Genomic DNA, 12,500 nt, shown 5'->3' with positions numbered 1-12,500 from the left:
GGCTTTTTAGACATCCCCATACTAAAAAGTGTGTGTGTGTGTGTGGCCATTTGTGTGTAAAACTGAGACCGTGTGTGTTTGTCACCCTACAGGTTTACCAGGAGGTGCATTAGTGTTGCTCCCTCCAGAGAGACTGTGGGAGAGCTTCTACTGGGTGAGGCTACTCAGCTCAACACACACACACACACACACACACACACACACCAGCTTCTTTGGGGTGAGGCTACTCGGCTCAATATTCACGCATCTTCATCCAAATATCAACACTCTCACTCTATTCTCATTTCCTTCCCTCTGTCTAACAGACACACACACACACACACACACACACACACACACACACACACACAGGAACACACACATGATAGCGCTCTCCCGCGCATTAATCTCCACAGCCAAGTTTAATCACTCTCCTTCATATACACACACACGCACAAATGCCCTCATTCACCCTAAATATCTATCTCTGTCTCTCTTGCTTACACACACACACACACACAATCTCTCTCTCTCTCTCTCTCTCTCTCTCTTCCACTCCCAAACCTACAGCAACATCTCCTCCCCATAATCATCTCTCCCACAGGACCCTTCACATCCTGTCTGCACACTAATTCTGTTTCTGTGTGTGTGTGTGTGTGTGTGTGTGTGTGTGTGTGGGTCCACAGGGAAGACTGGGATGTACTTTGTAGAGGATAACGCAGCTGAGGCCCATGACATTCAAGTAAGCCCAATGCTCCCATTTGTGTTTCTAAATCACGTCCACGTGTGTGCGTGTGTGTGTGTTGTTCTGGCACTGTCTGTGTCTGTGCCCAGGGCATACAGGCCCTTTCACATGATGATTCCTGTTATTCTGTCTTTGCTTATGTGCATATGTCCCCCACGTGTTCGTGTGTGTGTGTGTTACAGTATGTGCATATGTCCCCCACGTGTTTGTGTGTGTGTGTTATGTGCATATGTCACCCGTACTACACGGCAGTGTGTGTGTGTGTGTGTGTGTGTGTGTCCGTGTCCTGTACTACAGGGCAGTGTAACTATGATGGTGCACCCTCACTGTAGCTCAGCACCATAGTAACAAGCTCAACTCTTTAGTTATGATGGATGACAGGAGGGGTAACAACAATGTGTGTGTTTGTGTAAGCACAGGACATGTACACCCCTTTGCATTGTGTGTGTGTGTGTGTGTGTGTGTGTGTGTGTGTTGGTGCATGTGTGCGTGCGAACATGTGCATGTGTCTTAGTTTGCATATTCACCCAGATGGTGGCAGTGTGTAGTGTGTTTGTGTATTCTCTGTGCTCACAAGCTGTGTGTGTGTGTGTGTGTGTGTTGATGGTCTTTTGGGCCCCCACTTTCAGCTTCACGGCACCTAACCATAACCTTTGACTAACCCTAGTGCCTTCCAGGCAGTGCTGCCTTGAAGTCAACAGTGGTGGCCCAAAAGACCATAGATCGTGTGTGTGTGTGTGTGTGTGTGTGTGTGTGTGTGTGTGTCGTGTGTACTTCCTACTTACCCATACTGCTGTTCTCCGCGGCAGACTCTCCACGGTGAGACGGAGCTGTCGTCGTTCTCGTGGACGTACGAGGAGGTGAAGGAGGTGCACAAGCGCTGGTGGCAGCTGAGGGACAACGCCACCGAGATCTTCCTCACCAACGGACGCACCCTGCTGCTGGCCTTCGACAACACCAAGGCAAGCACCGAGCATAGAGAACACACACACACACACACACACACACACACACGCACACACACACACCTTCAGTGAGGTCAAATATGTCATCTCTAGTTCAAAAAGACTAGACATGACCGGACCTTGCTTCTGGCGCTCCATACCACCAAGGCAAGCACCGCACCCAGAGACAGCTGTAGAATACGCAGATAAATCTTTAGATGCTTTTTAAAGATCCCAAAGTTATCAGTAGAACAAAGAGCATTAGAATTGAAACAGATTATTCAAAGTACATCTCCCTATTTTGCATCTGTGCGGTTATGGTAAGGGTATGCAAACTTAATGTAGTTTTCACTCCATTTCCGAGCCCCAGCTTTATAACATATAACCCATGTCAATGGAAGGATTGTCCTGCTGGCATTCAACAGTGCTGAACCCGGTTACAGCCTTTTAAATTGCTGGCGTCGTTTACTCGCAAGGCCAAACCGTTAACATAAATTCACCGGTTTTCAAAAAAGCCAGTGTCGTGTAGACGGGCCCTAAGGCAAGACCAGCACAGCCTTGTACTCTGACCGCAGATTCCCACTCCTCCCGGCACCTCGTCTGTTCTGTTTAGTGTGGGTGAAGGTATGCAGCCTCAGTGTAGCTGCGCCTCCATTTCCAAAACCCAGTCTTAATAATGCGAGATAAGAAGGAGGAAATAAAACGACGCCTTTGCTTTGAAGCAAATGGTTCTTTCAGGAAATTAAAATATGACAACAGGGCTGTGGCTAGAATGAAAAATACTGCTCCAGAGGGAGGCATAATAACCTCCATCCTCGAGTGAGTTCCCGATGTCAAAGTTAAGAGCGAAAAGTTGCCGAAACTAAAGTAAAGTTTACAGTTTAAAGTTGATGCTGCTGTGGAGTGCAAAAGCCATCCACATTTCACCGTTCTTTCGTCATCCTCCCCCTATCTGACAGGGTTTTTTATGTGCATCGTGTTCCAGAACTATCTCCTAGCTTCTGGCACAGTACTGTAGGTTTAAGGGTTTCATTTGAGGAGATACACTGTATTGCTGAACACATCGAGGAGATAATTCAGGAGATATGTAGCTGAACTGGTGCCGTATGTCTTTGTAAAAGGTTTATATAATTTCTACATCTACCGTTTAAATATTTTATATGTTACACTTGCCCAAAGATGTTGCTGCTTGTTGTCATGTGAGGTGAAAAATAAACCAATTGAGTTTGTTTGTATTTATAAAACAAAGTTAAAGTTTTAAAGTTGACTGATATTTAGCAGACAGTTTTATCCAAAGCGACACGGACTCGCATGGGAATCAAACCCAGGTTAACATTACCGCTGCAGGTGTGATGTCGACGTTACCTACCGCTGGTTCAAGACATCATCATTTATTTACTAGTTTATTTTGACTTATTCATTGAACTCATCTCTAACCCTCTCCGCTGTGCTCGCTCTGTCCCTGCAGTTCCGTGACGACGTGTACCACAACATTCTGACGTCGGACCTGCCCAACCTGCTGGAGTACGGCAACATCTCCGCGCTGACGCACCTCTGGGGCTCGGGCCAGATCACCAACTTCGAGTACCTGACGCACCTGAACAAGCACGCTGGACGCTCCTTCAACGACCTCATGCAGTACCCCGTCTTCCCCTTCATCCTGCGCGACTACACCAACGAGACCCTGGACCTGCACGATTCAAGCATCTACAGGTGAGACACACACACACACACTACGCTACACTACGCTACGCTACACTACACTACACTACACTACACTACACTACACTACACTACAGTGAGACCTTGACCTGCACGATTCCAGCATCTACAGGTGACACACACACACACACACACACTACACTACGCTACACTACACTACACTACACTACACTACACCAGCGATACCATCGACTTGCAAGACATCTAACACACACACACACACACACACACACACACACACACACATACACACACACACACACAGACACACTGAACTCTCGCTTGCCTTCCAATCCCATCTGAATGGAAGCTCCAGAGCACTGTGTGGGTGAGGAGCACTGACTCAATTGCCTGCTTAAATATATGGACACAGTGTACCGCAAGCACACGTCGTCCTTATGGTCTAACTGATGGAATGATCTGAGTGATCTCTGTGTGCTGAACAGCAGCTGCTACAAAAAATAGCTACAACAAGATGGGCTTGTGGAGTGAGTGTATGTCATCGTCACGTTTTTGAAAAAGTTAAGCGTTCGGAGCATATCTGATTAATGTGAGGGTCAGTGAAAGCGTGTGTGTGTGTGTGTGTGTGTGTGTGTGTGTGTGTGTGTGTGTGTGTGTGTGTGTGTGTGTGTGTGTGTGTGTGTGTGTGTGTGTGTGTGTGTGTGTGTGTGTGTGTGTGTGTGTGTGTGTGTGTGTGTGTGTGTGTGTGTGTGTGTGTGTGTGTGTGTGTGTGTGTGTGTGTGTGTGTGTGTGTGTGGTGCTTTCTCTCAGAGTGGACCATACACATTAGGCAGCTCGTGATCTCTACCTGACGTAATAATCAATACCCTCCGTCCATCTGAGGAAGAGCTGCGTGCGTGCGTGCGTGCGTGCGTGCGTGCGTGCGTGCGTGCGTGCGTGAGTGCCTGCCTGCGTGCGTGCATGTGCTAGAGAGACTAGTAGAGAACAACATCAGATTGGATGTTTCCATTCTTATGCTTATGGTTTTAATTTTCTTTGTTTTTATTCATGATTGCGGTGGGTGGGTGGTTTGTTGGGCCCGTTGGACTCAAAGTGGTGATCTCGTTTTTTGTTTTTTTGTTTTTTTGTTTTTCGCACAGCAACAGCTTGAGACCTGTGGTTTTAATAGACATGTCAAGTGAATCTCTCCAGACGTAGACTATTGATGTGCTGCCCCAAGAGGGACTCTAACATGAAGCCCTACACACACACACACACACACACACACACACACACACACAGAGAGAGAGAGAGAGAGAGAGAGAGAGAGATACCTACACACAGAGTCCTGGTGGAGAGACCACAAATCCCACAGGATGGCAGCCTGTCCTGTCTGCTCTGATCTCTGGGGTGAATGGATGAAGGGGAAGATTATTGCATGATGGATCAGAGACCATGTGATCATGTGCTCTCTCTTCTACAGGAACCTCAGCAAGCCCATAGCCGTGCAGTCAAAAGAGAAGGAGGATCGCTATGTGGATAACTATAAGGTAATGACTTCCTCTTTGTGTGTGTGTGTGCGCGTGTGTGTGTGCTAAAATACATACGTCTTATCACATTTAAGGTGTGTGATGTCTGTTGCAGGACCTGAGACTAGATGCATGCATTTTAAAGTCTGTGACTAAGGAGCTCTGTGTGTGTGTGTGTGTGTGTGCGCCTGCCTGTGTGTGTGTGTTTGCCTGCCTGTGTGTGTGTGTTTGCCTGCCTGTGTGTGTGTGCCTGCCTGCGTGTGTGTGTCCTCGTGTCCTGCAGTACCTGGAGGAGGAGTTTAAGAAGGGTGCGCGTGAGGACGACCCCATGCCCCCAGTGCAGCCCTACCACTACGGCTCCCACTACTCCAACAGCGGCACCGTCCTCCACTTCCTCGTCAGGATGCCCCCCTTCACCAAGATGTTCCTGGCCTACCAAGGTAGCCTACAGTCATTTCCTGTGTATTAGCCGCATTGTGTAGAAGCCACAGGACAGAGTTTTATGCAAGCTAAAATAAACAAAAGCATGTTTATACCATAGTAACTGCCCCTGTGTATAAACCTCATACTGTAGCTGAAGAAATTTAGCAAAATCAATGGTAGACTTGGTCAACCCAGACCAATCTGGGGCGATTTCGATTTCGCCCTGCAGCTCAGTGCTGGAAGCCTCCACATTTTTCTATCCTGCTTCTGTTACAAATTTTCAGGGACCAATCACAAACTGGCTTACCCACCTGGCGCACCCGGATCGTTGGTCTGATTGGTCTTTTGAACTATGCCCTTTGATCATGCCTCTTGTGCTGTAAGAACTACAGAGCAGACTACCTAGACTAATGTTCAATCTTAAAAGCTTAAGCTTGGTCTGGTGATAGCCAAGCTAAAGGTTCCCAACTCCCACCTTCATCCCACCTTTTTTTGCACAGTGGCTATTAAGAATGCATTGACTTCCAGCGTTAGAAAGATGGCAAGCACAATGCATATTTTGTTGCTAAATATCCAAGTTTAGGTTGCGGCTTGAAGCAGAATAATTATTCAGATCACAAATAATCAGTTTACATAATCAATTTTGTAATCAATAATAGTATAAACAAGTGTGGCATTCAGGATGGCATACCCTTTAAGATGTGTCCTTACTGAGCATTTGGTCAGATAGACCTAAAGCATGATGGCTGTGGGGAAGGTTTGTCCATCACATACGTATGCCTCCAGCTGCAACTGAAGGTGAATATCCAGTAAGTGCTCCCGTTGTGCTGGTGGTGGTGTCAGTCCACTGATTCAGGGCTGTGTGGACTTCATTGATTGGCACTGGAGGCTGTGTATACACAGCAGAATACACAGGAGCAGTCATGTGACTTCAGACCCTTTCCCCTATCTCGCAACGTTAAAGAAAGTGAAACCAAATTCCAGCACCCTGATTCGGATCTGGGTGGACATCTTTGAGCTGTAGTAACCATCTTTGAATAAAAATGGATCAGTAGTTTTCAAGTTGTGTGAGAGGCATGCACTGGTTGACAGATGGACCTGATTATAATTCCATACAGGCTAATAAAGTATTTATTCAACCTTTTGAGTAGATTGTGTACTGTAGATTGTGATAGCCAGCATTGGTGTTTGTTTATCTAAGATAGCTATGTCTGCTATGTCAGTGTTCGGCCCATGTTGGTGTTTGAGTGTAATGAAATCTTTACGTCTGCTAGGATTAGGCCCATGTTGGTGTTTGCGTGTAATAAGATAGCTACGTCTGCTAGTGTTCGGCCCATGTTGGTGTTTGCGTGTAATAAGATAGCTACGTCTGCTAGTGTTTGTGTTCGGCCCATGTTGGTGATTGCGTGTAATAAGATAGCTACTGTACGTCTGCTAGTGTTGGGCCCATGTTGGTGTTTGCGTGTAATAAGATAGCTACATCTGCTAGTGTTGGGCCCATGTTGGTGTTTGCGTGTAATAAGATAGCTACGTCTGCTAGTGTTTGTGTTCGGCCCATGTTGGTGTTTGCGTGTAATAAGATAGCTACGTCTGCTAGTGTTCGGCCCATGTTGGTGTTTGCGTGTAATAAGATAGCTACGTCTGCTAGTGTTCGGCCCATGTTGGTGTTTGCGTGTAATAAGATAGCTACGTCTGCTAGTGTTTGTGTTCGGCCCATGTTGGTGTTTGCGTGTAATAAGATAGCTACGTCTGCTAGTGTTTGTGTTCGGCCCATGTTGGTGATTGCGTGTAATAAGATAGCTACTGTACGTCTGCTAGTGTTGGGCCCATGTTGGTGTTTGCGTGTAATAAGATAGCTACGTCTGCTAGTGTTGGGCCCATGTTGGTGTTTGCGTGTAATAAGATAGCTACGTCTGCTAGTGTTGGGCCCATGTTGGTGTTTGTGTGTAATAAGATAGCTACGTCTGCTAGTGTTCGGCCCATGTTGGCGTTTGCGTGTAATAAGATAGCTATGTCTGCTAGTGTTTGTGTTCGGCCCATGTTGGTGTTTGCGTGTAATAAGATAGCTACGTCTGCTAGTGTTGGGCCCATGTTGGTGTTTGTGTGTAATAAGATAGCTACGTCTGCTAGTGTTCGGCCCATGTTGGCGTTTGCGTGTAATAAGATAGCTATGTCTGCTAGTGTTTGTGTTCGGCCCATGTTGGTGTTTGCGTGTAATAAGATAGCTACGTCTGCTAGTGTTGGGCCCATGTTGGTGTTTGCGTGTAATAAGATAGCTACGTCTGCTAGTGTTGGGCCCATGTTGGTGTTTGTGTGTAATAAGATAGCTACGTCTGCTAGTGTTCGGCCCATGTTGGTGTTTGCGTGTAATAAGATAGCTATGTCTGCTAGTGTTTGTGTTCGGCCCATGTTGGTGTTTGCGTGTAATAAGATAGCTACGTCTGCTAGTGTTGGGCCCATGTTGGTGTTTGCGTGTAATAAGATAGCTACGTCTGCTAGTGTTCGGCCCATGTTGGTGTTTGCGTGTAATAAGATAGCTACGTCTGCTAGTGTTGGGCCCATGTTGGTGTTTGCGTGTAATAAGATAGCTATGTCTGCTAGTGTTTGTGTTCGGCCCATGTTGGTGTTTGTGTGTAATAAGATAGCTACGTCTGCTAGTGTTGGGCCCATGTTGGTGTTTGTGTGTAATAAGATAACTATGTCTGCTAGTGTTGGGCCCATGTTGGTAGCTACGGGCGGTTGCTCATGCTCAGCCCAACAGCTGTGTTTATCTCCTCACCTTTGCACATGAAAGCCCAGATCACAGAAATGTCCCATTTTTGCCAGCCCAGGTGCTTACGTAACCACTGGACTACTTTACTGCCCTAAAAACCCCCAGTTGTTTCACCCCGTGTGTGTGTGTGTGTGTGTGTGTGCGCGTGTGCGTGTGCGTGTGCGTGTGCGTGTGCGTCTGTGTGTGTGTGTGTGTGTGTGTGTGTGTTTGAGGGATGTTTGCCCTCTGTTTAATGCCACACTGGGTTCAAATTTGCCCAAATTCAATTACACAGGTAACTAATAGGAAATGCTTCTGTTGTATAGTCTGCTATTTCACAGACAGGCAGCTGTTTGCATGGGAGAGGTTGTAAATATTTAAGAACACCTGTCTGGTTGGACAGAAGAGGATCTCCAGACAGGAGCAGGAGGGCTTCAGCTAATATGAACTCAAGTGACCGTTTGTGTCTCATGGGGGCCTTGAACACAAGAGATGGGCGGGAGATCCCATCCTTTGTTGTCTGATTCTTTTTCCCGATTCACCTCTATATCTCCCTGCTCCCTCCCTCCCTCTCCATCTCTTTCTCGTTTTCTCCCTTCTGCTCTTCCCCTTTCTCTAGCTCTCTCTCTCTCAAAGTTTAATAAAGGAGTGTTGAACTTCTCCCTCTCTCCCTCCCTGTCCCTCTCCCCCTGTGAGAGCTGCTGTCGAGGTGCTGGCTGTGAATCTAGAGTGAACGGGTTTTGTTTTGTTTTGTTTCTCTGTGTTTGGGCTCACGCAGATCAGAGCTTCGATATTCCTGACCGCACATTCCACTCCATGAACACAACATGGAGGCTGTCCTCCTACGAGTCCATGACGGACGTCAAGGAGCTCATTCCCGAGTTCTTCTATCTGCCAGAGTTCCTGGTCAACAGAGAAGGTAAGAGCAGGACTGAGCTTAATATGTCTGATATATATATACGCGCATTTGAAGTGTGTCTGCTTTCAAATAGCATAGCTCATCTTTGTGAATTGTTGAACATGACGCCATGGTGTTGCTTGCCGTTTTCAATTAATGTTAATATTGATTCTGGTACATGCTGCGCCTTTTTTGATTTCTCATTAATGCCACTTACTAATTCTGTTTCTTGTAGGAGCTCAGTTCAAAACATCAAACAAGCAACAACAAACAAACTGTTTACTTATCTTCCATTCTCTCTCTCTCTCTCTCTCTCTCTCTCTCTCTATCTCCCTCTCTCCCTCCCTCCCTCCCTCCCTCCACTCCTTTCCCAGGCTTTGACTTTGGCGTGCGTCAGAACAGCGAGCGGGTGAACCACGTGAACCTGCCGCCGTGGGCCCGGAATGACCCGCGCCTCTTCGTCCTCATCCACCGGCAGGCCCTGGAGTCGGACCAGGTGTCCCAGACGCTGTGCCAGTGGATCGACCTGGTGTTCGGCCTCAAGCAGAAGGGCAAGGCCGCCGTGCACGCCATCAACGTCTTCCACCCCGCGGTCAGTCAACCTCCTGCTCTTGCTGCTGTACAGGGTGTTTTTGCGGGTCTAAAGGTGTGGGGTGGACAGGTGTACAGGGTGTTTTTGCGGGTCTAAAGGTGTGGGGTGGACAGGTGTACAGGGTGCTTTTGCGGGTCTAAAGGTGTGGGGTGGACAGGTGTACAGGGTGTTTTTGCAGGTCTTAAGGTGTGGGGTGGACAGGTGTACAGGGTGTTTTTGCAGGTCTGGAAAGGTGCGGCGTGGACAGGTGTACAGGGTGCTTTTGCAGGTCTGGAAATGTGTGGGGTTATAAATAGACTATTGGACATTATTGGAGAGACCCCTGCAGTTTCCGGAGGCCAGCCCAGTGCAAGTAATAAAGATCTTTATAGACGCACCCAGAGGATAAAGAGCAGTAGAGTCTGTTTCTGTAAGTAATGTGTACCCTGGTGAGAAAATAACAGTTTTGTTTTGTTTTTATATGCAGTGGGTACCCTGGTGATAGCAGAATATATTTGTTTACTCTTATATGTAGGGGGTAGTACCCTGGTGGTTAAAGGCCGGTGTTTTGTAAGTTGTTTGTAGAATTGCACAGCCATCTAATGATGGAATACCAGCTGAAGGAGAGCCCTCAAATGCAGCTCAGTGAGCAGATGAATGTGTTTCACACTGACATGCTTCTTTCATCACCGAAACACGAGTATTCCAAAGTGTTAACGAGTGTCAGGTGAGGTAGAAATTGATTGTGTATATGTTGTTGCTATGATATTTTATACTGTATTTAGCTAAATAGCTATCTCTCTGACTTAGCTAAGGAAGGTAGCTAAGTAACGACCCTTTGTTGAAAAAGAATCAAAAGTTAAACTCTATCTAACTTATTAAGCGGCTTTCATGAATGCAAGGCACGTTGCAACAGTCAGTAGTTTACTGTAGTTCCACAGGGAAACAATTGAACTCATGCTCCTGGAGGTGAAGTCTGGGGTGCGTTTTCCAAAGTTGACCCCTGACCCTTGGGTCCCCCCTGTGCCCGACTCTGTCCCGCGCAGACGTATTTTGGCATGGACGTGTCGGCGGTGGAGGACCCGGTGCAGCGGCGGGCGCTGGAGACCATGATCAAGACGTACGGGCAGACGCCGCGCCAGCTGTTCAGCGCGTCGCACATCAGCCGCGCGGCGCCCAAGCTCCTGATGGAGGGGGAGCTGCCCGCCGCCATGGGCCTGCTCGTCCAGCTCGCCTTCAGGGAGAACCGCGAGCAGCCCAAAGAGATCACACACCCGGTACGGACACGCGCACACACACACACACACACACACACACACACACACACACAGACACAAAGAGACATGCATACATACACACACACACACACACACACACACACACACACACACACACACACACACACACACACAGAGACAGAGACATGCATACATACACACACATACATACACACACACACACAAACACACAGATATACACACACTTGCACGCACAGACACACACAGAGCCATACATACACACACAGATATACACACAGAAACACACAGAGCCACTCAGACTCACACACACACACACACCACACACATATGCACGCTCTGTCTACCTATCTACCTGTCTGTCTACCTGTCTGACTGACTGCGTGTGGTGTCCCCCTCCCCCTCCTCAGAGCCCGTTGCCGTGGGTGAAGGGCCTGAAGTGGGGCGAGTACGTGGGCTCCCCAAGCGCGCCGGACCCGGTGGTGTGCTTCAGCCAGCCGCACGGAGAGAGGTTCGGCTCCCTGCTCGCCCTGCCCACACGCGCCATCTGCGGCCTCTCCCGGAACTTCTGCCTCATGATGATCTACAGCAAGGAGCAGGGTGAGCTAGAGCTATACACACACACACACACACACACACACACACACACACAGACATGCATTCACAATTCAAACTCTGACACTCATATGCTCTATGCTTTTATACACACACTATGACTCACCAGCACATTCACACATGCACGCACATACACTCATACACACACACACACACACACACACACACACACACACACACACACACACAGTCTCAGGAATACATGCACATTTTAGCATTCTCTCCAACACATGCAAATATTCCAACATGGACAGAAATACAAGCATATGGATGAAAAACACATGCATTCCCACTCGTCGCATTCAGTTCTTAACACAAATACGATGACTCACAAACACACACACACACTCACACACACACACAGACACACACACACACAATAGTAACAAGTATTCAGACATGAATGCAAATATACACGCATGCACGCACGCACACGCATTCTGGCACTCACACACATACAGACACACAGACTAATAATCTCTCCAACTAACAGATGCACCAGACACACATGAGAGGGAGAGCGAGAGCTGAAGACTGAAGCACACAAACATACACACACACACACACACACACACACACACACACACACACACACACACACACACACACACACACAGACACACAGACACAGACACACAGACACACAGACACACACTCACACTCACAGACACATTGATTTTTGCACCCTGCTGACAGGTCTCTCAGAGATAAACACAGACCTCTTCATTTCTGTCAGACTACACTGATCAGGAGCAGATGCTTACAGATGAGGAATACACACAAAGACACAAACATACACACACAGGCACACACACACACACACAAAGGCTGCCTGCAATCTTGTGTGCACGCATACACACACACACACACACACATACACGCACATGGACATATACACATACACAAACACTCAGATGTACTGTACTGTACTGTACTGTACTATAGACACACACACACGTCAACACATTCAAAGACTGCCTGCAATTCTACACATACACTGGCACAGGTAGAGACACACTCTAAGACGTACTACTCACACACACACACACACACACACACAGGCTAACCTCATCTGGTCCCTGTAGGCGTGAGGAGCATGCACAGCACAGATATCCAGTGGTCGGCC

At 47.7% G+C, this 12,500-nt stretch overlaps 1 protein-coding gene across 3 annotated transcripts in view; it reads left to right on the top strand.

Annotated features, from left to right (window-relative positions):
* lyst (lysosomal trafficking regulator) overlaps positions 1 to 12,500 on the top strand; it is a 109,288-nt gene that overhangs the window by 88,155 nt on the left and 8,633 nt on the right. For all 3 annotated transcript variants that reach the window (XM_062520413.1, XM_062520411.1, XM_062520412.1), the window contains 11 exons: positions 93 to 154; positions 666 to 721; positions 1,534 to 1,686; positions 3,137 to 3,381; positions 4,814 to 4,880; positions 5,143 to 5,299; positions 8,813 to 8,953; positions 9,307 to 9,524; positions 10,550 to 10,780; positions 11,170 to 11,359; positions 12,460 to 12,500. The exon at positions 12,460 to 12,500 is cut by the window's right edge and continues 96 nt beyond it. In XM_062520413.1, coding sequence (XP_062376397.1) covers positions 93 to 154; positions 666 to 721; positions 1,534 to 1,686; positions 3,137 to 3,381; positions 4,814 to 4,880; positions 5,143 to 5,299; positions 8,813 to 8,953; positions 9,307 to 9,524; positions 10,550 to 10,780; positions 11,170 to 11,359; positions 12,460 to 12,500 — 1,561 coding nt within the window. The remainder of the gene's footprint in view (positions 1 to 92; positions 155 to 665; positions 722 to 1,533; positions 1,687 to 3,136; positions 3,382 to 4,813; positions 4,881 to 5,142; positions 5,300 to 8,812; positions 8,954 to 9,306; positions 9,525 to 10,549; positions 10,781 to 11,169; positions 11,360 to 12,459) is intronic.

The sequence above is a fragment of the Sardina pilchardus genome, chromosome 18 (assembly GCF_963854185.1).
Source record: "Sardina pilchardus chromosome 18, fSarPil1.1, whole genome shotgun sequence".
NCBI classification, from domain to species: Eukaryota; Metazoa; Chordata; class Actinopteri; order Clupeiformes; family Clupeidae; genus Sardina; species Sardina pilchardus.
The sequence above is the reverse complement of the archived record's forward strand: the minus strand, read 5'-3'. Positions and strand labels throughout refer to the sequence as shown.